The sequence below is a fragment of the Osmerus mordax genome, chromosome 9, assembly GCF_038355195.1.
Source record: "Osmerus mordax isolate fOsmMor3 chromosome 9, fOsmMor3.pri, whole genome shotgun sequence".
In the NCBI taxonomy this organism is placed as follows: Eukaryota; Metazoa; Chordata; class Actinopteri; order Osmeriformes; family Osmeridae; genus Osmerus; species Osmerus mordax.
This window is the reverse complement of record NC_090058.1, coordinates 5,218,516-5,242,765: the sequence shown is the minus strand read 5'-3', so window position 1 is coordinate 5,242,765 and position 24,250 is coordinate 5,218,516. Positions and strand designations below refer to the sequence as shown.

At 43.7% G+C, this 24,250-nt stretch overlaps 4 protein-coding genes across 5 annotated transcripts; 3 read left to right on the top strand and 1 right to left on the bottom strand.

The window, feature by feature from the left end:
* Positions 1-24: 24 nt before the first annotated feature.
* Positions 25-2,319, bottom strand: haus2 (HAUS augmin like complex subunit 2). Of its 2 annotated transcripts, XR_010877430.1 has the most exons (8): positions 2,163-2,319; positions 1,893-2,032; positions 1,633-1,728; positions 1,444-1,513; positions 1,197-1,329; positions 891-999; positions 559-728; positions 25-266 (listed from the first exon to the last, which is right to left on the bottom strand). XR_010877430.1 is itself a non-coding variant. In XM_067243779.1 (7 exons), the coding sequence occupies exons 2-7, from the start codon at positions 1,980-1,982 to the stop codon at positions 612-614; spliced, it is 615 nt and encodes a 204-aa protein (XP_067099880.1). In that variant the 5' UTR covers positions 1,983-2,032; positions 2,163-2,319; the 3' UTR covers positions 25-611. The 2 variants fall into 2 exon arrangements, 1 of the variants encoding a protein (XP_067099880.1); XM_067243779.1 differs by having other exon boundaries at positions 25-728.
* Positions 2,320-2,436: 117 nt separating this feature from the next.
* Positions 2,437-6,812, top strand: lrrc57 (leucine rich repeat containing 57). Its single transcript, XM_067243778.1, has 6 exons — positions 2,437-2,632; positions 2,981-3,234; positions 3,413-3,548; positions 3,769-4,037; positions 4,235-4,420; positions 5,009-6,812. The coding sequence occupies exons 2-6, from the start codon at positions 3,151-3,153 to the stop codon at positions 5,048-5,050; spliced, it is 717 nt and encodes a 238-aa protein (XP_067099879.1). The 5' UTR covers positions 2,437-2,632; positions 2,981-3,150; the 3' UTR covers positions 5,051-6,812.
* Positions 6,813-7,035: 223 nt separating this feature from the next.
* On the top strand, positions 7,036-19,346 carry tyro3 (TYRO3 protein tyrosine kinase). The gene is made up of 19 exons (XM_067243769.1): positions 7,036-7,364; positions 8,737-8,920; positions 10,727-10,827; positions 10,925-11,095; positions 12,272-12,358; positions 12,558-12,673; positions 12,795-12,975; positions 13,903-14,045; positions 14,744-14,882; positions 15,104-15,230; positions 15,376-15,470; positions 15,607-15,702; positions 16,122-16,202; positions 16,292-16,384; positions 16,583-16,704; positions 17,040-17,149; positions 17,421-17,580; positions 17,794-17,930; positions 18,054-19,346. Exons 1-19 carry the CDS (start codon positions 7,307-7,309, stop codon positions 18,478-18,480), a joined length of 2,628 nt encoding a protein of 875 aa, XP_067099870.1. The 5' UTR covers positions 7,036-7,306; the 3' UTR covers positions 18,481-19,346.
* A 1,006-nt stretch (positions 19,347-20,352) lies between these two features.
* Positions 20,353-24,096, top strand: LOC136949061 (MAX gene-associated protein-like). The gene is made up of 4 exons (XM_067243266.1): positions 20,353-20,455; positions 21,575-22,757; positions 22,894-23,311; positions 24,079-24,096. Exons 2-4 carry the CDS (start codon positions 21,634-21,636, stop codon positions 24,094-24,096), a joined length of 1,560 nt encoding a protein of 519 aa, XP_067099367.1. The 5' UTR covers positions 20,353-20,455; positions 21,575-21,633.
* The last annotated feature ends 154 nt before the right edge of the window (positions 24,097-24,250 follow it).

The window sequence follows — 24,250 nt, the reverse complement described above, 5'->3', positions numbered from 1 at the left end:
AGAAAGCACATTCAATACATCTATATGTATTATACATTTATTAACTCATATTTGTCAAAGAGAACATGGCAATCAAGTTATAGAAAAGCAATGGCACTTGTTGACAGGCAATGCATTGTACCAAATATAGTTACAAATATTTCAGTTACAGGAAACATAACAGCACGTCTTAATCCTGACAGGGTTCTCTTGAGTGCAGCCCTGTCCCAGAATCCTCCTTACCTTTCAATCAACAAAATCTTGCTACATCATGTGACATGTCACCACTAGAGAAAGGAGGAGATAACATCCAATATAACTCATGAAGTATATGTACTTTGTTATTGTATTTGTAAATTATATAAGAACTGTCAATTTCTTACATAACATAATGTGCATTATAATTGAGTTCTAGAACTTCTAGGTATAAACTGATTAGAACATTGTTTTCAAGGCAAACATGACCCCATTACATATTTTGGAAACACGTTGACAACGAATGACCATCAGGCACATAATACTCTTCTCATGCAAACACACCCATTATGAGGGAGTGAAGAGGTTTGACTGGAGCCTTACAGCAGGCTGTGTGTGTGGCTGTGTGGTCAGGTGGCACTGGTGTCACTGTGTGGTCAGGTGGCGCTGGTGTCACTGATGAAGCTGCTGTGGTGGGTCCTCCACTGAAGGATCTGTTTTGAAAGCTTCTCTACCTCCGCTACCTGGGCCAAGAGTTGGGCTAAACCATTGTTCTATAGAGGGAAGGGGGGGGGGGAGAAATGGTAAGGCAGGAGAGATGAAAGTAAAGAGGAGAAGTGTTTAAAAGGTTCGAAAAAATAAACAATAAGTAACATTTTTGCAGCGCTAATAACACCATTTAGGGGTCTCAACTGAAGGGCTTTGCAAATACTCACCAGTTTGTTCATGGAGTCATCGACAGTGGGAATGGTCCGCACAATGTTCATGCTCGTCTCAAGATTCCCAATGAAGTCCACCACCATCTTGATGACTTCCACCACGTACCTAGGAAGAAAGTTTAGCACAGTCTATACTATACTTCATATGAAATTGTTTTGTCACTGTTGATAACAATTTACCAATTGTAAACCAATAAACAGTTGAGGGCAGGAGGGAGAACTATCAGTCTGTAAATGCGTGGCAGAGGAGAGGGGCATTAAGGTGGGAAAGAGACAGAAAGGAGTGTGAATAATCTATAGAACCTGTGGAGGTCAGCCTCTACAGGTAGGTTGGTTTGACACAGTGGCTTCATCAGTCTCTGCCGCAGACTGGCCTGCTCCCTCAGCACATCCTGCAGGTGGCTGGTGAACTCCTGCAGGGCAGAGAACCTCTGGCCTGGACAATACACACCAAGTCATTAGAGGCATTCTAGTAGGATAACAAGGACTGCACCCCACACACTCACAAACTCATAGCAATATGCAACAAGGCTTCTTCTAGTGAACTTACTCAGGTAAAATTTGTGAGTGACATCTGCACTTTCCTTCTCCAACTTCAATAACTCAGTCTCTAGATTCACCTGAACCAAACAGATATCAACATACATAAGGTTTGGGCTTCATACAACAACTACAAAGACAGGGGGCTATTTCCACTGCACCAGACAAGGCCACAGACTATGCATACTGATGAGTTTACTTTGTCAAGCTCTCGTTCCATTGAGATGAGCTGTTCAGCCTCTTGGAGATGTGTGGAGAATACATGGGGTTCCTTGGGGACAGTGTCCAGGTCAGCCTAAGAGGATGGGGATTGTTCTCAGTTGTAAGTCACCGCAGAACCCCTACTTTTGCATGTGACTGTGAAGTATTTGTTTCGGTAAGACATGACATAGTTCAGTTCGTTCTTGATAAAGGCAACATTCGGAACAACAATAGGAAGCGATCACACGTCAGGCTTACCTGGGACAGGACGCCTGTGGCGACACATCTGGACAACACACTTGCAACAGGTGTCACCCAGTACGGGGTTAGCTCCCACGCCGGATTCATTCGATAGCAACTTTTACAGTTGTTGTTGTTGGAACAATGTCTGCTTCAGACTTGATTGAAAAAATGCAGTATAAGAGGGGGCCGGGCACATCATGAGAAATACATCTTAATAAATAGGTGTAGCTATAAAAAAAATTAAAAAATCACACAAAGTTGGTGAAATCGTTTCATAAATCTTACCTGTAAATTAATTACTTTGTTGTTCAAATGTACCCCGCCTCAAAGACAATATGTTCTTCGTTAGAAAGTGTTATTTTGCTTCCGGGTTTTTTAGTCACGATGTTTGATTACCCCCATCTAGTGGTAAAACATTTTTTAACTTGAAGATTCATCGTTTTCGGTCAACCCAGAGCCATCACGTTGCACAGATTAAAGTAGAATTGGTAAACCGCCGGGCTGCTTCGTAGAACTAAATAGCAAATTCCTCGTACTGTATGTGTAGAGCTAAACCTACTTATCGACAAACCTGATTTTGATCGAGAAGAAACCGCCAGTCTTTGGCATGCGCATTGGGGTCGCAAGCTAGATAGCAAGCAAGTCTCGGTCTAAACAGGATTAAGTGAAAACTAGTAGGTGTGGTGACCGGAGTTTAATCGGGAAACCATTTGGAAGTGTTGGACGGAAAAAACAACCGCGTGTCAAACTGTGACGTAAGTAAACAAACACATTTCAAATGGTCTGGCTAGCTAACCTATAGGTAGCTAGTTGTTAGTTTGTGCCACAACTGAACACTGCTACAATACTGGGCTAGTTAGCACAATAGCTAACGTTACATCTAACGTTATCTAAACTATCGTCTAAGATTTCATATAATGCATGAAGTCGCAGGTAACTGTTGGTTGTTTAATCTCTCTACTGTAGTGTAGAACTAGATTACTGTTACTCTGTAAAAAGGAGCTAGTTACGTGTACTGTTGCTAAGTTATGCTGAGTTGTTGCTTGTTTTTGATGACAACGCCCACCGCTACAATAATATATCTATGCACTCCATTCTTGCAGGGTGACTAAACATCTGCATCATTTAGTAACAGAAGAAACTAGTCACGACAATACAGCAGCACGAGAAGCTACATCCACTAGCTAGCCTTCCAGGTCTTGGTCGCTAGCTGTGTGTGGCTGGCAGGTTACAGTTGCATCTTACTTGGCTCCTGTCAGCAGCTGTGTTATAAATGGGGAACAGTGCTCTTAAGTCTCACCTGGAGACTTCACAGAAGACGGGGGTCTTTCAGCTGACTGGAAAGGGTCTCCCTGAGGTAAATCGTGTCACATTGACACATCAATGGGCGTGTCAATGTGACCAAGCTTAAACTAATTTAGTTAGGTATATTAAGCTGACAGATGTTGATAGACTCTGCGTAACACTAATGATGAAATACACTGCTTCTGTTAAAGTCTTGTCGATGTTTTCAACCTTTCAGCTTTGTGTTTCAGTTCCCTGAGGAACTCCAAAGACTGACTGGTAACCTGCGGACTGTGGATTTGTCCAACAACAAGATAGAGGTGCTTCCGGCGTCCATAGGGAACTTTCTACATATGAAGAGTTTGACTCTTAACTGTAACAAACTCAGTAAGTGGTTGTTCCGGATCTTCTCTGTCTAATATATCACTTTACAACATCAGCCTCAGTCAGATGTATGGGAAATGGTTCATAATGGACAATGTATTATTAGTGTTAGAGCTTCATTGAATAGATTATGTCCATTTCCTGCATTATTGATGTACATCCCTCTCTTAACATGTTTACATGCGTACTACATCACTTTCACATTTGTACTTGTGTGTTTAAGCGAGTCTCCCCTGTGAGATAAGCAAGCTGAAAAAGTTGGAGACACTGCTGTTGAATGGTAACCAACTCCAGCAACTGCCAGCCACCATGGGACAGCTCAAGGCCCTACGGACCCTTAGCCTTGCAGGGAACAAGTTCATGGAGTTCCCCCCTGGCCTGGGCACCCTCCGACACCTGGACCTGCTGGACCTGTCCAAGAACCACATCCAGGCCGTGCCCCCCGAGGTCTCTGCTCTGCAGACAATAGAGATCAACTTGAACCAGAACCAGGTATCATTTCCAGTTTGGTGAAGTGGCATGTAGGCTATTATAGCCAAGGCAACTCCTCAAGACAACTCTTCTGTAGTTGTAACCCAAAATACTAAGAAACTGCCATGGTATCAAACACAAGGCATCTTAATGAAATAGATTTACCGTAAAGCTAGCACTCACACAGTAAAAGCCAAATCCTTGGTTTTATCCCCCAGATCTCGTTGTTGTCTGGGGAGGTATCCAGGTGTCCCAGACTAAAGGTGCTGCGCCTCGAGGAGAACTGCCTGGAACTTTGCTCCATTCCTACCTCCATCTTGACGGACTCTCAGGTCTCCCTACTGTCTGTGGAGGGAAACCTGTTTGAGGTGAAGGATATGAGGGACTTGGAGGGTTACGAGAAGGTAAGGAAGACGTAGGTTCTGTGCATGTGAGGGATGTGTCGCCAAATTACCTGTTCAAGGTGAGAGGAAGGAACAGAGGGAGAAGCAAGTGACACTGAGGGAATTTTCTGCCCTTATCGCTTTGTTTGGAAGCAAAGATTATCCACTGGTTATAAAACAGGCATTATGTCATACTTTTTATCCTTTCACCATAATAATTCGTTCTTTTTTTTCCTGGATGAAATTTGTCAACCGTCTTTGAATAAATACAGTTTCACCAGAGAGGGGGGCTAGACAATAATGGGATTTCAATTCTTGCTAGGAGGATCAACTGTGAAAGTACAGGCTTAAACAGTTCCTATATTCCTTACCAGTCATAATCCTAATCTAATCATTAGTTAAATTTAACCAGTAAACTCTCAGAATAGCCAAAGAATTATAACAACTCATAATTCACTCAAGGAGCTTATCTCTTTGTCTTGGCTGTACCTCAGGTGGCTTTATACCTCCACAACATGCAATTCATGCGTTCAACTTCTCAACTCACTGCTGATTATCACATTTTATTGCTCCAGCCTTTGATGTGTTTCACTGCTACTTACTCAACAGTATATGGAGCGTTTCACCGCCACCAAGAAGAAGTTTGCCTGAAGAAGATTCGTAGACTAGAGCACTCCCTGAAGTCAATCTTTAAAACTACTAGCTACTAGCTCTCAACCACCCACTCTCTAAGTGGGTGGGTGTGGCTTTACGACAACAGCAGCTTCTGCAGCATCAGAGCACAGTGAAGGAGGATGGCGATGGAGGGACAGACTAACAGATGGATAGACGGACGAACATGCGGACAGCAGGTTACTGGTCTATGTCTGGTTGGATATAAACACCGGCATCAGATCAGTAATGGAGGTTACCAGTATGTCAACAACACATCCCAGGGACAGCACACTGATTTAGGATGCCCACAGATACTACATTTAATCATACTAAATTATCTTCAAATAAATGTTTGTCTGTTTATGAACAAAATGCACATTGTACTTTGAAGCATGACAGTGGGTAGTGATGTTCCATTAGAAGTGGCATGTCATTGTCAAATCACTGGTATATTATGGTTTCTAATCTATCTAACAAGCACCATGACTGTAGAAGGAAAGTCCCTATTGTTCAGTATTATATTGAGGAGATTATAATGGATGTGTTTTGCTTGTCAGTGACACTAAACCTATGCAGTTGCCCAGAATTAAGCAAGTTATGTGAAGACTAAGAAGCGTGTACACGACCAGGATGAGTTGATGTGAGAGACAATATATAAGAAGTTTTTGTACAGACGAGGACTGTCTCCACTTGGCCAGTAATGTAGTTTATTATCCGTTACCCTACTGAAATAAGTAAAAACAAAGGAGAGCTGTAGTACTATAGGTAACTGGTAATCGTTTTCTGATCAACATGTAGTGGATGAAAGTGCTACACTGTTTGTGAGAGGCTTGGCTTGAAATGAAGGAAATGACTTCCCCCAAATAGGTTCATAGCACAAAGATCATCACCAGATAAAGATCCGTCTTTGTGCTATCAATCTTTTTTTGAACCTTTGAAACACTTTGGACTCAGGCCTTCCGTCTGTTTTGCACGCCCAGCTTCTCACTACATATAGTTTCTAATTGTATTTTAATCTATGATTATTTTAGCATATTTCTATTCAGTTGTTTTAAGGAGTGGTACATGTTTCCACCTGCTCCTTTCCCAATATGAACGCGCCTTTGCTTGTGCTGAATCTTGTACTAAATATTTATTTTCGCCCACAACCTCTTAAATGGATTGTTATTGTTTTTAAATCATATTTGCTGATCAGTTGTGTTGTTTCTGTGAAAGGAGGAGTAGTCAGCCGTCTATAACTAATACAGGTATTGTATGGATGTAGGTTACTACAGTTGTCTTTCTTTAAATTGCTAGTGTGGCAAGCTGCTAGCCTTATGTGCTGGGTACAGCTTCACACTGAAACCGTTCCATCGTTTACGGTCAGTGAGAATACTATTCATCAAGATTATCCTACCACGGTTACTCCACCACTTAAAGTCTATGGGAATCATTTAGAAGAACAAACTTTTTAGATAATGTAGCATAGAATGCCTATCTAGAAAGCGAACTCGACATTGTTGTCATTAAATGTGTTACTTTAACAGTTTAGTTTCTCTCGAAAACTCATTAACCTATATAGGCCTGTACTTCATAACAACCCTTGAACGCGTTTAGAATGTTTAAGTTGTCCCATACGTGTTTCTGTACAATGGAGTCTTGCTTTGTAGCTTTGGTGAACATTTTACATCGCATTCGCTGATTAGTTTATTCAACTGGACTGTTGAACTTGTATAATCACCTCGTGACCTCGTTTTATCTCATTACATTCTCGTATTAAATAGGCTATATCTACGACACTTTCAGTACGATTATTTATTTATTTTGTTCTACAGGAATGAGAATCAAGATTCCATAATCTAACGTTGATTCTCTGTGACTGTGTCACGTCAAGCATACACTAGGCGGCGATAATGCGCACGGGCATTCCATAGGAGCAGAGCAAGCGCTTCAACCCTACACATCCTGCCGCGGAGGAAAGAATAACAAATCGAAGAATTGCCTACATGTTTGAAACAAGTAAAGAAACTTAAAAAAACTATTTGATGAACGGAGAAAGCGTCAACCACATAGGACAAGGTACTCTACGTTACTGCATCAAGTGGATGAATTGCAGCCGACTCGTTAGTCGAGAATTCACTTTCTACAGCGGAGCTCCTTCATAGATGGGACATGTAGCCTGTTGACCGTCTCCAGGACCAAACTTTGCGGACACTTGGAAATATTTTACTGAGCCAGAAGAGCTTCAAAACTTGTGAAACACATGATGAAAAAATGAAAATTGCTCATTTGATTATATTGTTTTTGGTACAAAGTAATCAAGGAAGCCATGGTAAGTACCACTTACGATTTTGCAACTTGATCACATGCATTTATCAAGTGCTCTGAAGTGCATACGAGAATACGATGGTCAACACTATCGTATTTTGAAAACATTCATATTTATTTTATCAAAGTGGCCCAGCACTTCACGTTTGTATTAGATTAAAAAGCTGAAATGGTTTCATTTAAACTTTAACCCCGCATAAGCTCAACTAAATGTGGGTGCGAAAGGCTATTCATTGTTGTCCTGCCTCCAGTTGTGTTTCATTATGAATTATTAAAGAGGGAAATATCATCAGATGGAACTCCAGAACTGCCAGGCATGACCTCGGAGGGGAAAATATCCATACCCGTCTATTCCATTACAGCCAAGCAACGCAGTGTAGCGCTGTTCAGATTTACAAGATAAATATGCAGAGTAAAGGACATTGTTGACTCTGTCCAGGCTTGTTTACATTGAGCATTTCACCCAATTTTCTGGTATTTCCATGTGTAAACACCAATTGAAATATATTTATTGAGCCATCCACTTGCAAAATCTCCTACAATACACTGACTTTGACTTTGTTTCTTTATTTGTATCCTTGGAGGGAACTACATTTATGGTATTAGAGCATTCATTTCATGTGAAATGGAGAACCATTGAGCTCTGTCGACAGAAAGGTATAAATACATTAAACGGCCTCTGCCTTCTGCCATGACTGAGTTCTGTAGAAGAATATGGTCATTGATAGTTGTGTTCTACAGGCTGAGTGTCGTTTGGTGGGCCCTAGCTGGAGGACACAGCTGTAGTGAGCTGTCACAGTGGAGAGCTTTCACTCGTTTACAGAACCCTATGACGTCTCTACACCCGAGTCACAACACACCCAGCCAAGATATATGCAACAACCACAGCACAATAGACACAAACAGAGCCATACAAAAGCTTCTTGAAAAATTATGCAAGCTGACTTTTAATCATATTTTGCTTCCAAAAATATTGGAACATTTTGCGCTGCCAACCATAATCGAATGGTTCGAATCGAACTGGCAACCTTCTGATTACTAGCCCGATTTCTTAACCGCTCCCTCAAATCATCATAGGTGTTGGCAGAAGCCAGCCACATATGCCCAAGTCTTAAGAAAAAACAAGATATCTAAAGTATGAAGTATTTCTTTTTGTCTTTTGTGTGTCAGACTTCAGGCAACTGTATTCCTCAACTTCCACTTTCTTTGACTCAATGCACTGTCTTGAAGCCAGTCATTGGTAGTAATACATCAGAAACAAAACAACAGTTGACTTCATCCCTTCATTTCTGTCAAGTGGCATGTGCACTCCTCTTCTTTTGAAAGTTATTCACCTCTCTGGCCTCGGTTGGGTTGTGTGTGTTTTCTACCTCTAGGAATACGTTTTACAAAGAACCCTACCAACCTGACGGTAACCCAGGGCAACATGGTGCGGCTGGGCTGTGCAATCGAGGGCATTAGCGAGCCGGAGATTGTGTGGATGAAGGATGGAGAGAAGCTGTACTCCACCGACCAGATGTACATAACTCTGGAGGCTCATCACTGGGAGACCTTCCACAGGTAGTCTGTTACGCTGTCCTGAGTAGACCTAGCCCCGTTATACCTGGCTGAACTGTACAGACACACTAATAGGAGAGTAGCACTAGTCCACGGAACAGATGCACATAAATAATTCTGGAGGTCCACTGGACCTTTTACTGGTTGGTTACTGCTACACCTGCACTATCCACTGGTAAGCTACTGCTATGAAGCAGGAGTATGCTACAAAGCTGGACTGTCACTGCTGATGCATGGGTTACTGTAACATCCAGTTGTCTAGTTAACTTAAACAGGTAAGCGACTGTATCTAAGTTTGTACTGAAGAGCCACTATGGTCTGACTCATGGCACATAGGTGCACGGTCACTTAACGCTAGTATGTCATTAATTTCCCCGTTAATATGTACAGTAGTTGTCCTGGTAGTTGAAGGATGTTCAAACAACGGCCTTCTCTTTTAGAAAGCTGGATAGTCAACAATGTGCCCAGCTATCTACCCTTCAAACTGACCCTTCAACCTTGCATTACATCAAGTCTGGTCTGAGCCTGTCTGTGTTCATGTTTAGAGGTGACACTGCTGTATGTTGGTGTGTTATGTGGTATGAGGCCCCCCGTTTGTTATGGTCAAACACGCTGGGGCACGGTAAATACAGGCTGCTGTTGCTGCGGATGTTGATCCTGTTTTTAAAGACTTTCCCCTCTTTTCAACATCGCTCACAGGAATTTTGTTGGGCTGGTGAACAGTCACCCATACCGACAGATCTCAAATCTGCTGACTACTCACCTTGTAGGCTTATCCTCTAGTGGCAGAAATGGAAAACTGACCCATGTTCAGATGTCCCTTGATCAGTGTAGAGGAGGATGGGAGTCTGGTAATCAGCTTTGGCACTTAGTTCCTGGCAGGGCCAGTCAACATGGCTAGAGATGGGGGACCACGAGAGACCCAGGGAGAGCTGAAATACATGTTTGCTGTAAAGGAGACAGAAACCCATGCATCACGTTAGAATTTGTTACCGTCCCAATGTACATACCGGTATCCTACACATCAACCGCACACCTCAAGTATCGGAAAGTTCCATGGTTTCAGAGCTCTACTTTTGAAACATTTTTTATTTATTTTATTATTATTATTATTTTTCAACCAAAGGTCCAAAGTTGTTTTACATTTGTCACAACAGCTCTATCACATGCAATCTTTAGGGGTTCACCTCAGTAGGAGCTAAGGTATAATAGAGACCGGCTACAGACTTGGACGCAGTCAGCTGCCTGTGAGTAACGTAACCCTTCAGACCGGAGCTGCGGCTGACGAGAGGGAGGGTGATCCCGCGTCTCCGCTCTCAGACCGCCCGCTCTAATCTCCTGCACGTGCAGGCTGGCGCTGGGATCAAAGTCTGATGTTTACTTTCTCCTTCCCTCCTTCTCTCTTTCCCTCCTTTTTCAAAAGCTGCTTGATAATCAGAACTGAACCTCACCCAGATAGCAGAGATGTGGAGTGTTGGTTGGAAACTGGAGTTTCTTGTTGGTGTGAATGTACTGTTTTGTATCTAGGCTGTATGTCTATGGGTATGAGGTGCATCATGTTCATAAACTCAGTTACTTGGTCCTTCTGATTGATCATGCTGCTTGTTGTCCACTGTATTGTCTCCTAATGGTTCTCATTGCTACATGCCAGTCCATCTATGGAGGCCATGCCTCAGAGACAGATTTGATTTAGTTAATTTCCGCATTTAGCCAAGTTACATGCTCTTTCCAGTGATAGCAATTAACATGATCATTTCATGAAAACGCAGAATGATCTGAGGAAATGACTGAGGTTGTGTTTGTTTTAAGTGTTAAGTCAGTGCAGCAGCAGGATGCAGGGAAGTACTGGTGTGAGGTAGAGTTCCACAGCCTCACCATCTCCTCCGAACCAGCCTGGATCACTGTAGAAGGTAAATTCACACCTCTGTCCATTTCTCTTTATTTTGCCAATAGCCAGAATCCCCCTCTCTCACTCAAATCTGTCTCTTCCATACTACCTTTCTCCAGGTGTCCCCCATTTCACATTGGAGCCCCAGGACGTGGCTACCTTCCCTGGGGTGCCCTTTAACCTGACCTGTGCTGCTGTGGGGCCCCCTGACCCGGTTGATGTTCTTTGGCGGCTTGGGGGGGTCCAGCAGGGAGACATCGGCCCCTCCCCCTCTGTGTTCCATGTCAACGGTAGGTCTCCATGTAATACAACATAGAACATCCCTGCAGAGATGGCAAAAGTACACACATCCTTCACTCTAGTAGAAGTACAGATACTCATGTTTAAAAAGACTCTGGTAAAAGTTGAAGTTCTGACTACACTTTTTCACTCTAGTTGAAGTAAAGAAGTGTGGGCTCTGACATATACTTAAATAAAAAGTAGCCATTACTACTACCTGTTTTAGTGTCACGCTGGTTACTGGACCTCACATCATATTAATACATGAATACAAAAAGACACTATAGACATGCAGCGCATTTGCCAGGAATCCTTTTTGACCCCGACAACTTCAAACATCTCCCTCATATATGGCCATGGGTGATCAGGAATGTCTCTATTCTCAGTCATGTCGACATCACTAACTCCCTCTGTGTCATCCATAATGTACCTTTTTTCCAAAATGTTTTTTAAACCTTTAGAAACATGTTTTATTTTTTTTCACACACAACACGACACAAAAACGTTTGACGTTTTTTTGGGGAATCCTTTTTCCCACACACAATTAAAGGAGAGGAAAGGAGAGAGAATGAGATGGGAGACTAGCTTGTAGACTAGCTATCTTACGTTTGTTGTGCGTGATAGCCAGGAAATGAAAAAAGCAATGACAAGAAATAATATTGATCATGCCACCAAATACAGATTCAAACTAAAGTAACAAGCCTGGCTTAAAAATGTAAGAAGTAGAGAGTACAGATATGTGTGTAAAAAATGTCAGGAGTGAAAGTTAAAAATTTAAAATTCAGTAAAACAACATCTAGATAATGAAACATTTGTTATGTTGCCTTCAAACCAGCTTCTTGGTTTCAGGTTGTCTGTTACAAACCCCTTCAACCCTTCCATAGCTGCTCACTGTCACTGTTCTCTCATGGCGTGTCAAGACAGAACCGATAAACCAGCTGTTCCCACAATAACCTGCTTGATGTGACTGCTATCTTAATGTCTGTTGTAACTTGTGTATTAACCAGCCTGTTGGGTCTGTTGGTCTTGCATGGCAGGATACAGTTCTGGTCTAACTCACTCACTTTTCACCATCTGACACCTCAGCCTTGAACGGGCCTTAGAATGTTGTTAAAAGGCACGCTTGTCTGTCTCTCCTGGCCTATGTCTCCTGACTGTGTGTCTGAGCTGTGTCTGGTTCTCCCTAGGTGTGAATAACAGCATTAAGTTCTACTGTGAAGCCAAGAATGCGAGAGGAATCTCTGTGTCGCGTACAGGCACTGTGCACATAAAAGGTGAGTTATAATTTCCATGTAGATTACTGTCATCACTTACATTGGTGACACAGGGTTGGATAGTGTGATGCTGTATCGGTTTGTTATCAGAAATTTGACTTGCCAAATCAAAACAACAGACTGAAGATTACTGGAGGTGGACTTCACAGACCAGTTTTTGACCTGTGTGTGTGTGTGTGTGTGTGTGTGTGTGTGTCAGTTCTGCCATCAGCCCCTGTGGGTGTACAGGTGGTCCAGGTGCTGGAGAACAATGTCACGTTGTTATGGAAACCTGGCTTTACCGGCCACTCTGACCTAGTGTCCTGCAGCATACAGGTATACCCCTCCACAACACACACATTTGCAAGGAACCATATACCTGGTTCAAGATCTGTTTTCCTGTCAGTATCGAACACCTACTTTAGTATGTCCTCTCTGTCCTCCATGCCTTTACAAGATGTCTAAGCGGTCCGGTCGGAGGGCAGATCTCCCTGATAAGCTAGTGGCAGTGCCCCCCTACCAGTTGGCCCTCAAGGGGCTGACCAGCCATGCCAACTACAGCGCCAGGCTCCGCTGTTCCAACGAGGTGGGCACCTCCCCCTTCTCCCCCTGGGTGGACTTCAAGACGCCAGAGGCAGGTGAGGAGAAACACACTGTGTCAGGATGACCAGAAAACGAGTGGTGCCCGCAAACAGTCAGGTGGCTGAGCGGTGAGGGAATTGGGCCAGTAATCATAAGGTTGCCAGTTAGATTCCCGGCTGTGCCCAATGACGTTGTGTTCTTGGGCAAGGCACTTCACCCTACTTGCCTCAGGGGGAATGTCCCTGTACTCACTGTAAGTCGCTCTGGATAAGAGCGTCTGCTAAATGACTAAATGTAAATGTAAACAGGACGACCCACATGCTGGTCTGTATGTGTCAACTGTTGTTCGACTGGTTGTTTTGTTGTGAGCCGTTAGTCAGCAGCAGCTGCAAATCTAAAGGGCCACATTCTCTGATCCATGCAACACTTTGGGGACAAAGTAATGGATTGACGAAGACAAAAGGAATGAGAGTGTGTGCGCCGCTCGCCGCTAGACAGACAGTCAGCAATCCCTCATGTCAGACGTAGAATGTTTGAATTTCTTTGGGAAAGGGGGGGGGGGGGGGGGTCTGAATGTAATTTCAGATACTTCCTAAGTTCCTCAAACAAACACATATGTGAACTGCGCTGTGCAGTGCTTGGCGGGAGGGTTAGGGGGGATGACCCTGTTTGTATGTTTGTAAACTGGCAGCACTGGAGGCTGGCCAGTGGATTCCTGCTCTGATGGTACAATGGCCCATTGTGGCTACTGCCCTCAATCCATATCAATGGGCTTTTGCTACTGCAGCCCCATCCTGGCCTGAGGGACTCCTCCTAGTGGTTAGTATAGCCGGTGTGAGCTTCATAAACATTTCTCTTACAACTCTCTCTGTGTTCATAATACTCAGAATCAAGAAAGGTTCAGTAAATAGTATCTACATTTTTAAGTTTTCTTGCAAAACTTTTATAATGCCATTTTCTAAGTATTCGTGTTTGTTTTGTAGTTCCCTCGGTTGCCCCCAGGAACCTGACTTTTGACCTGACGGAGCAGCGTCTGTCCTTGAACTGGGCGGAGCTGAATGTGGAGGAGTTACAGGGGAAGCTTCTGGCCTATAAGGTCCAGTGGAACCTTGGAGGGGAGGGCCAGGTACCACCACCACCACCACCACCTATCACAGCCACAGTAACCATAGCAATCAGCCAATCAATCAGACACAGTGAAATCAGTAGTGAATCTGCAATGTCATAAAGCAATTTAGCCAACAAACTATCAACAACGGTGTTGCCAACTGTCACATCTGGCATAAGACTCCACTTTTAGCTACCAGACCATAGAACCCAGTCCACATTAAGCCCTTTGTTGTTAGTTTTATGGAATGTAAGAAACAGTTTATGGATTATGACGTAAGTATGGCCACTGGTCATACCAGAGTACTTGTGTACAGTCATGTGGAAGGCAAGGGGCAGGGCAGGCTGTAAGACATGTATGACTCACTCCCTTATAGCCTGTCAGCTGATCAGATTGAATACTTCTACTCTTCTGAACTGAATGTATTTTCAGCAGGAAGAAATACTTTTATGCAGACACTCTTCTTAGAAAAACAGCAGGCCATTAACTGGAAATGTGAAGGGTGAACTTTTATCAGCAGCTGCTGTATCAATAGCACTATGGCCTCAACAAGCATAGCTAACTACAGTAAGATTGCTGCTGGTTCAGACACTTCCCACCAAAAGTACAAAAAGTTATTGTGTTTTCTTGGTAAAGCCTTTAAAGTATTCAAATTTAGTCATAATGTGAGTTTGCTGTTGCGAAATCTGAAACTTGAACTGCATGATCTCATGCAGGAGGCGCTGCTGTTCAAGGAGAACGTAGCCCACTTGTCTGGTGGAGGGCGTTTCTTCAACGCCACGTTCCAAGTGTCAGCCTGCACTGTGGCCGGCTGCGGTCCCTGGAGCCAACCCGTCCTCGTCATGCCAGCCTCGGGTAACCACGCCAACCTGTCAGACAGATTAATACATAGATTGATCTATAAAGATTATATAGGATAGCTTCAGGTTGATCCTGTGTCACTTAGTTCAGCTTTGAACTTTTGACACAAGGGTGTGGTGACCCTCTGCAATCCTACAGGGAGCTGAAAATTAACTTCACGCCAGTCGATTTCCAAGTGATGTGACGCATGCTGTGTCTCTGCTGTCCTCTCCTAGCGGTGCAGGCACAGACCCAGCGGGGGCACATGTGGGTGGGGCTGCTGCTGGGGTTGCTGGTGGCAACCATGGTGGGGCTCCTGCTCACGGTTTTGGTTCACCGCCGAGGGAAGGAGACTCAGTTTGGGTATGCTGCTGTAGACTGGGTCTCTTTCTCTAGCCCTAAAATGGATTGTTAAACTGAAGCAAAAAAGAGTCACTGAAAAACAAACCCTGCTGTTTTGACCTAAAGAAGCCAGTTAGTCATAATGAATCTGTGTGTGTCACTGCAGGTCCGTGTTCAAGGCCCCGGGAACAGTGAACTCTGTCTCCTTCACCGCAGCACGCTCCTTCAACAGGCAGTGCCCAGAGCTGCAAGAATCCACCTGTAAGTCCTCCACAAATCTTCGGCAACCACCACAAATACTGGTGCCAGTATTGACACATACACTTGACCCAGGGAGGCCCATGACCCTCCCGCAGAGCCCTGTGTGGAGAGTTATGTCATATATGTCTCCCTCTAGTGGACAGTCTGGGGATCAACGAGGATCTGAAGGCCAAGCTCCAAGATGTCCTCATTCCTGAAAGACTGTTGACACTTGGACACATGCTGGGCAAAGGTGAGGAGTGTGTGTGGGTTTGGTAGAGTGCGTGTGTTTGTGAGTTTAAGGCTGCACCTTGCAACTGTAAGGGCTACACAGACTCTGTATACAAAATACCTCACACCCAGAAAGTGTAGTAAAGACATCATGGAAACATTTATGCTGGCTTTTGCTTTAAATGTCACTGTCTTGTTTGGACTAGTATGTAATTATGACTGTGTATAGCAAAATAATGGTGTTGTTTTCAGTGTCTGGGTGATGTTTTTGTAGTAATCATATAGTAACCTGGCAAACCCAAGTACAAACTAGCTTATATAGAGGCCTGGAGCTTGCTGAAATCTTTTAGCTCAGAAACTGGAGACAAATTACAATTCCTAGGTAACCAACAATAGTCATTTTGTTTTATTATTGGACTGTTTGTGTGTCTACCTGTCCAGGTGAGTTTGGTTCGGTGCGTGAGGCATTCCTGAAAATGGAGGACAGCTCTGTGCAGAAGGTTGCTGTGAAGGTGCTTAAATGTGAGTGACCATTAGGCTACATTAAAACACGCAATGAATGTACTTGTCTGGTCTTATCCTTACGTTCCTCGCTTTTGCCATAAATACAGCCGACATCAACTCATCAACTGACATTGAGCAGTGTCTGAAGGAGGCGGCCTATATGAAGGACTTCCATCACCCCAACGTCATACAGCTGATTGGTAAGATGACTCTACGTTCTGACTCACTGTTCTCACCGCACTGGCAGCTAAATTGACGTGTTATAAGCATAAGCAAACGCAAATATTTTTGCACTTAAATTTGATGGGCCATTTTTGCAGTGTACCACTGCTGTACACCATGGTATTCTCCCATTGAGTGTGGCGGCCTCCTTCTCTGCTCTCTGTCTGCCTCTCCAGGGGTGAGCCTTCACAGGCGTCACCCGCAGAGGTTACCCATCCCCATGGTGATCCTGCCCTTCATGAAGCATGGAGACCTGCACACCTTCCTGCTCTTGTCACGCCTAGGGGACGAGCCCTTTGTGGGTAGCTTTACACACAAACATAACAGAAGTTTCTCATATTAAGTTAGTAAGTAGTAGGAGTAAGTAAGAGTTCCTGTCTGAAAATTTCCCTTAATTACTCATAGTTTCTGTGATGTGTATGAAACAATGCCAGATAAGATAAGTTCTTTGGCTCATGTTTGTCTGGAAAACCCAAGGTTGTTCTTGTTACATTTTTCAGCTCAGATCCATCAATGGCTTCCTTTATTTCCTGTTGTGGAGGAAACATACATTCTGTATAGACTTCTGGCCTTGAGTAGCCTCGTTCTCTTCCTGACCTCCTCTCTTCTGTCACCCCCTCCCTCTCTCCATAGACACTGTCTCTTCAGATGCTGATCCAGTTCATGCTGGACATCGCTCGGGGGATGGAGTACTTGAGCAGCAAGAGCATTATACACAGAGACCTGGCTGCACGCAACTGCATGTGAGACAGCTTTCATCACAGAACTGAAACATGAACATGCATCTCATTAGTAGACTAGGACATCGACTCAGGAATTAAACCAACTAGGAGCCCCCCCAGCCCCTAGACACATAGTACATCTCAGAGGTGTGGCTTATTGCTTCGGCTGTATTGCTTGGACGTCTCAGACCTGTATGATGGGGCCAAAGGGCCAGGAGAGTGTGTCTGTGTGTGTCTGGCATAGAACATCATGCTAACGTATGTGTGACTCTGTACTCTGTTCTACCACCAGGCTGAATGAGAGCCTGACGGTGTGTGTGGCGGACTTCGGTCTGTCAAAGAAGATCTACAGTGGCGACTACTACCGGCAGGGCTCTGTGTCTAAACTACCAGTCAAGTGGATCGCTCTGGAGAGCCTAGCTGACAACGTCTACACCACACAGAGTGACGTGGTACTGCACACACACACACAGATGTGCTCACAGTCACATGCTGATCATGACACACAGCAGTTATAGGATATATACTCTTGCCATATACATTGTATATTAATTTCTGTAAAGCAACCCAGTGGGCCGGTTCACATACTTTTCTCTTTGATAAACTGTACATTTCTGAAGTTTAATTTAATCGGATGTATCCCTTTGCTTTCCTCCCACACTTAGTGGGCTTTTGGTGTGACCATGTGGGAAATCATGGCGCGGGGGCAGACCCCCTACCCTGGCGTGGAGAACTCTGAGATCTACGAGTACCTCATCAAGGGGGAGAGGCTCAAACAGCCTCCAGACTGCAGAGCCGATATGTGAGTTCAAAGCTTTGTCTATTTATGTATCCCCCATTCAAATAACTAGATCAAGGTTACCTAGGTCATTAATATGCTAATTATAGATTTGCAGTCATAGATTGTAACCTGTGTTTCTCCCAGTTATGAGATCATGCACAGTTGTTGGAGCCCTGTGCCCAAGTGTCGGCCTAGCTTCCAGCACCTGCTTGACCAGCTGGAACGGCTGTGGGCCAGCCTGTCCCCTGGGCCCCTCAAAGAGCCTCTGCTCTACGTCAACCTGGAAGGGGAGGAGCGGATGGAGCAGGGGGCTGGGGCCCAGGACCCCGAGGAGCCGCCCCCCTGGGGGGTGCCCTGGCAGTGCGTGGGCATGGAGGAGGACGAAAAGGACTGGCTGATGGTGTCATCTGGGGCGGCCCTGGCTATTGGTGGAGACTACCGTTACATCATTGGTCCTTGTAGCACCATGGAGGAAGAGATGGAGGAGGATGGGAGGAGAGCAGGGGAATCCATGGACAGGTTGCAGAGAGAGATGAAGGACGAAGAGGATGATGCTGTCATTAACGTGTGATGTGAATGCAAGTTCCTTCCTTTCCTCTACTGTAGACTTATGGTCCTCCAGACTGACCTGACCATTGTGAAGGATGGGTCTCTGGGTATAAATGGCTGCATGCTAGCAGGCATATAAAATGACCTCAAAGAGACATGCATTGAAGGATGCCTGAACTCAAAACACATCTAGACCCAATCAGCACCACGGTCTAAATGAAAATTCTACTGAGTGTACACTAGCACTATTTAAGGCTCATCAATGCTAATGATTATTAATATAGACTGTGATGAAGATATCATATGACAACACTAACAGAAACACACGTCAGAGAGAGATTTCTTGCAGGTGATCAATCACCATTTCAAGGTGATCATTTCTAGGGGACTGTACATACCTGCTGCTTGTACATGAAGTATGGACTCCAGGTATCCTACTGAGAGAATTGCCTATATGAACCTCTTATAACCCTTCTGGTGGCCAGTACGACATGTAGGCAATCCTGGACGTTATTTCTAAATTTGTTCTCAATCTCTTGGATTTCCTGTGAGAACAAACCATGGGACAACAACTACATTCTTTACCCCATAACATAGTGAAATCAGTTTGAATTGCTCAAAACTTCCAACACCTGATGACATAAAAATTACTTTAAGCGTGTTTTTGTGATGCAGCCGTCTCGTGCAGTTTAGGGGAAACAAATATTTTGGAAAATTTTAATAAATAATGCTCAATGCTAATTTAACAATTTGTTTGGCTATCTGATGCCTTCACTGTATGGGATATCAAGGGATCTGAAGTTTTAATATTATAAATGTAAATGTTTTGTATATTGTGCTGTTATAAAGTGTTCTTTTCCGAGCAACAGATTCATTAAATACAGAGACTTGAAGCTAATGCCATCATTGTAATGTACATGCATTGTTGATTAGTGCACTGAGCTAAACGTGGTTTTCACATAGCTCTAAGAAAGTGTTGGTTGTGTCGTGTCTCATTATTCATAGTTCCTAAGGTAGGCCACAATCACTGACATTCGGTTTTCATATCGTTAAATAAGTAGTCAGTCTGCCAATGAGCAGTCTTGAGAGCAAGCTTAAGAGAAAATACGCAAACACTACCACTAAAACTAGCGTTCAGACAGGACACTGGCGCATTATTCACAACGTGAGACTACGGAGAGACTTGCGAGAACATGCACGCGAGACAAAATAAACAAACAGGCTACTAAATTAGTTAATTTAAAATGTGAGAATTCCGTTGCCAATGCTTAACAACGCATGCCATTGCATCGGCACAGTTAGGGACACATAACTAAATAGTGCTGCCTAACCGTATACGGTGCTAAGCTCAACCGTATGCACAAATCACTAGGTTTTCTGCATGCATTGAATGCAGTTTGGTTCGATCTCCAACCTATTTTGTGTTCGACGATAACAGCTTGCGTCTCACGGCTTACTCTGCAATTTCCTGTATAGCCAACAAAAGAAGACAAGGTAAACGTTGGTATACTGAAGTTAATAAGGGATTTGCTAAAAAACTGTCTGGTTATCCGATACTATCGTTATTACCACGTGCTTGAGCAGACACGGAGCTCCATGCACTGCTAGCATGTGTTGCCATCCATCGCGCTCTGTAATACCTGTTGGAGGTAGACACATTATCAAACAACACATTTTCACAAAATATTATGTTCCCTACTACCTCACCCTTGCTTTTCTTTTGTATGTGATACTCCCTGAAAATGTCTTTAATGGCGTCTCCGCAAGAATTTGTTTTTAAATGTGTGTCAAAATGGGTTCTTCTGAGTCTGCGCATTAGCTAGCTACTGCAATGTGAACGTACACAGATCATACCAGTGACGTTGTGCTGCTAGCACGCAATGCATGTTTACTTCAGACGGAGAGAGCACGATATAATATTTCTACGCGAAATGGGAAGACAACCCAGGGATCCAAACTAGCACAATAGCACATTGATATATTCGAATATGCAAAAGGTAATCCAGGAAAATGCACACGGTCCTATTGAAAGACAGTGCTGTGATGTCTTTAAAACGTAGATGGAGTTAGAGGTCCAACTCGAAGGCCTCATGCTTTACGAACGACCATGATGGTTTGGGAATCACGCGCCATTGAATTCGGTTGGTAATGCGCGCGCGGGATCATATTCTTACTGCTTTTATTCCACGTTGTTAAATAGTATAGTCAGTAGGCCTGCGTTAATAATATTAAACATTTGAGCATTGTTTGGTGTTGTCAATATCCACCTCTCACACGATGCCCAATGCAAAACAAGCGCCTATTTGTTGTTGGTTCGCAAGTTTCTTTACAAGAAGTCAATACAATTGCCAAGATTTTGCGCTAAATCGTCATTTTGAATTGGACAACTTTGTCAAACAGATGGGTTAACCATTCCGCGTTAAGGATTAATGTACCAGCGGTTTAGTTTAAACGTGGATTTTCTTGCCTATTACATTTTTGTGCTGCTAACTTAATTTAGGCTATATCGCTCGGTCGTCAATCCACAAAAATACAATACGCTGCTTTGTGGTTGCAACTATTGAGAAATTGAGCTTGTTGAAGCTTAAGTTACGCCTGCCGACTAATACATTGGTTGTTTCTTTGACACATTAATGAAATGTTTAAAGTTTTTTTTAAAGTTACGCTAGTAGGCTATAGGCAGCCTATAGCCTTTCCGACAATCCAGTGTTAATGGACTGTCGGAACTATTCATTCAGGTAGGCTAATAGTTCTGTAAAAACAATATGAAGGAGAAATTATTACAGTGTACCACACTTTACAGATTGACATGAAATGTCAACAACCAAAATGCCAATCCTACTTATTTTTAATAATTTAATACGTCCAAACACATCTAATGTAAGTACTGGCTTCTGGTCAGCTTCCCTGCTCATACTGGGATTTGTTCACATCAACAGTAACAAACAATAAAACACTCAACTTTTGGCAAAGTCACACATCATATTAGTGAGGTTAGGATTTTATTTAACTGCAGAGGTAATTACCAAGGGGAGTAGCTCCAAAGCACTGCAAATGGTGTGGTTCTTGAAAGACCTCCACCTTAAAATCAAACTTCCTGTATTTGTCATTTTCAGGATGCTGACTGCAAAGATGAACAGAGTGACGTAAGAGGGTTATATGCCCTCTAAATGTCATGTTCATGGCTGCTAAGAAGAAGAAGAAAGAGAAGGTGATGGTGTTTCATGACGAAGGGGCAGATGCCCTTAGTCCAGTGCCAATGGCTTCCTCTCCTTCTAACCTCTTAGTTGCTTTAAAATCAGGACAGATGGGTAAAGGAGGACAAGGCATTCTTGTCGCCAAGGAGGAAGACAACATGGGAAAATGTAGTCCTGGATCTGCAAAGATGATGAAAGTATCGGCTACACTCCCCTTAAGCAAGTCATCTGTCCAGTCCAATCAGCAACTACAACATTTACCACCGGACCTCAGTTGCAAAGGTATCAAGGTCACATTGGACAACAACAACATGTGGAATGACTTTTTCAGATGCAAGACAGAGATGATAGTAACCAAACAAGGAAGCAGGATGTTCCCATATTGTCGCTTCAGGATCTCTGGTCTAGAACCTTTCCAGAAGTATGCTTTACTCATGGATATCCATCCAGTGGACAACAAATGTTACAAGTGGAGTGGACAAGATTGGCACGCCAATGGAAAGGCCGAAACCCACATACAGAAACGTCCCTTTGTTCATCCCGAATCTCCTAACTCTGGACACTATTGGATGCAGAACCCGGTGTCTTTCTACATGCTAAAGCTTACCAACAGCATGCTGGATCAGGAGGGAAAGGTTGTGTTGCACTCATCACATCGTTACTTACCACGGCTGCATGTGGTTCTTGCAGACAAAGCTACTGAAGATCTGCAACTGGACAGACCTGATGTCATAACCATTACATTCCCTCAGACAGAGTTTTTTGCTGTTACAGCTTACCAAAACTCTCGCTTCAGTCAGCTCAAAGTTAACTACAACCCTTTTGCCAAAGGGTTTAGAGAGGATGGATCTAACTCTTTGGCTTTGAAACTTAAGTCATGCCCAGCAAATGACTCCAAGAAAGATGAAGCCAGATCATCAAATGAGCTCAGCCCTGTGAAGAAAAGCCTGAAGTCGCTTTTGGCAAATAACAAACCTAAAAACACTAAAGTAGCAAATCAAGGACTCCAGAGGACTGAAGTTCAGGTTGTTACTGGTATTACTACAGACAGGAATAAGGCATCAGGATCAGGGAATACTAAATCCACAGAACCAAACTCAAGGTAGGTACGACCAAGGGGACCCTTCACATTTAAATCTGTGTATATCAAGCTGTCATGAGTGTGTAATAACAAATGTACTGTTTAGTATGCCGTTGTACAGATATACTTATGCTGAATGAAATGCTCTCTTCTTCAGTAAACCACATCCTCTTCCAAAGAACTTCTCTAAACTGATTCGTGAGTCGCATGTGAAACTGAGAAGATGCAAGACAGTGAAAGAAGTTGAAACTTGCACACTTCAGGTTACCAACACCATTAATTCGGTTCCAAAAGTTGGAGTTAAAGACTTAGCTGAATCTGAAGATGTGCCTAACAGTGGTCATCCCAAAGGGCCATCTGCTAAGACTGTCCGAAAGACTGGTACCCAGAGCAGTGTGATGCTGGCCAAGGTTGACCAGAACTTCATCACTACATCTCCAGTTTTGATAAATCCTCAGTTCATCACAGAGCCGTCAGCAGATGAAAGAGTGGAGAACCGACAAAAAGCCTCCAATAGCTCCCCTGTCGACTTTGACCCTCAAAGAACCAGTTCTGATGGTTCAACACCAGAGAAAGTGAAACCACACAAACGGCCTCCACCTATGCCTTTACCCGCCCTAGCACTATATTTAAAACAATTGAGGTCCAAATCCATGCCTGACAAGAACAAACCAGTTGTTCCCTCAGAATCGTCCCCTCAGCTCACTACAACCTCACCATCCTCCTCACAGCTAAATCTAACAGCTCCCCATGCAGTTAAGGATGTTAAACCCAGTGACCCAAGCACCAGTACCTATGGCCAAGCTCCCAATAATATCTCTGGTTCAACCTCCAGTCTTAATCCTTGTGTTCTTGCTTTGAATCCTGCAGATCCTACTGATTCAAAACATAGTCCAACAAGTAAATACTTAAATGTGGATACTTCGGTTCTTGCCGAAAGTAAAAATCAGGCACCAGATCTACTGTCTCCAGAACCTCACCCAGTGTTACTGTCTTTATATCAGTCTTTACAAGCCTCTGAGCTTTCCACATGCACGACACTCCTGCCTCATTTACCTGTTAGCCCTTCCTTTCCAGAAACACTAATATCATCAGTCCCTGATCCAGTGTTATATACCCCCAACCCAGCCCAAAGGCAGTCATCTTTGGAGTCTCCCACGCTAGTTTTACCTTCCACATTGAACTATGGTCCACCTGTTTCAGAGTCTTATATCTCACACCTCTCTTCCCATTCATCTGCATTGTCTTCACTACCTACCATAACCACTTCAAAACATCTCACAGCTCCCTTGCTTCAAGGTCCAGAGCATCTGTCATGTGATGTTGAGTCTTTGTCCCCTAGATTTTTGCCAGACTCTGAGCCCTCTCTGCCTTCCTCTGGTACTTTAGATTCTACCCCAACCCTTTCAATAATACCCCCTACCTCATCATCAGAAACTATTGGGCAACGGCTAGACCCAGAAGTACCTCTTAGGTCTACTACTAAGGGTTCTGTTCAAGGACTTGGGCCATCT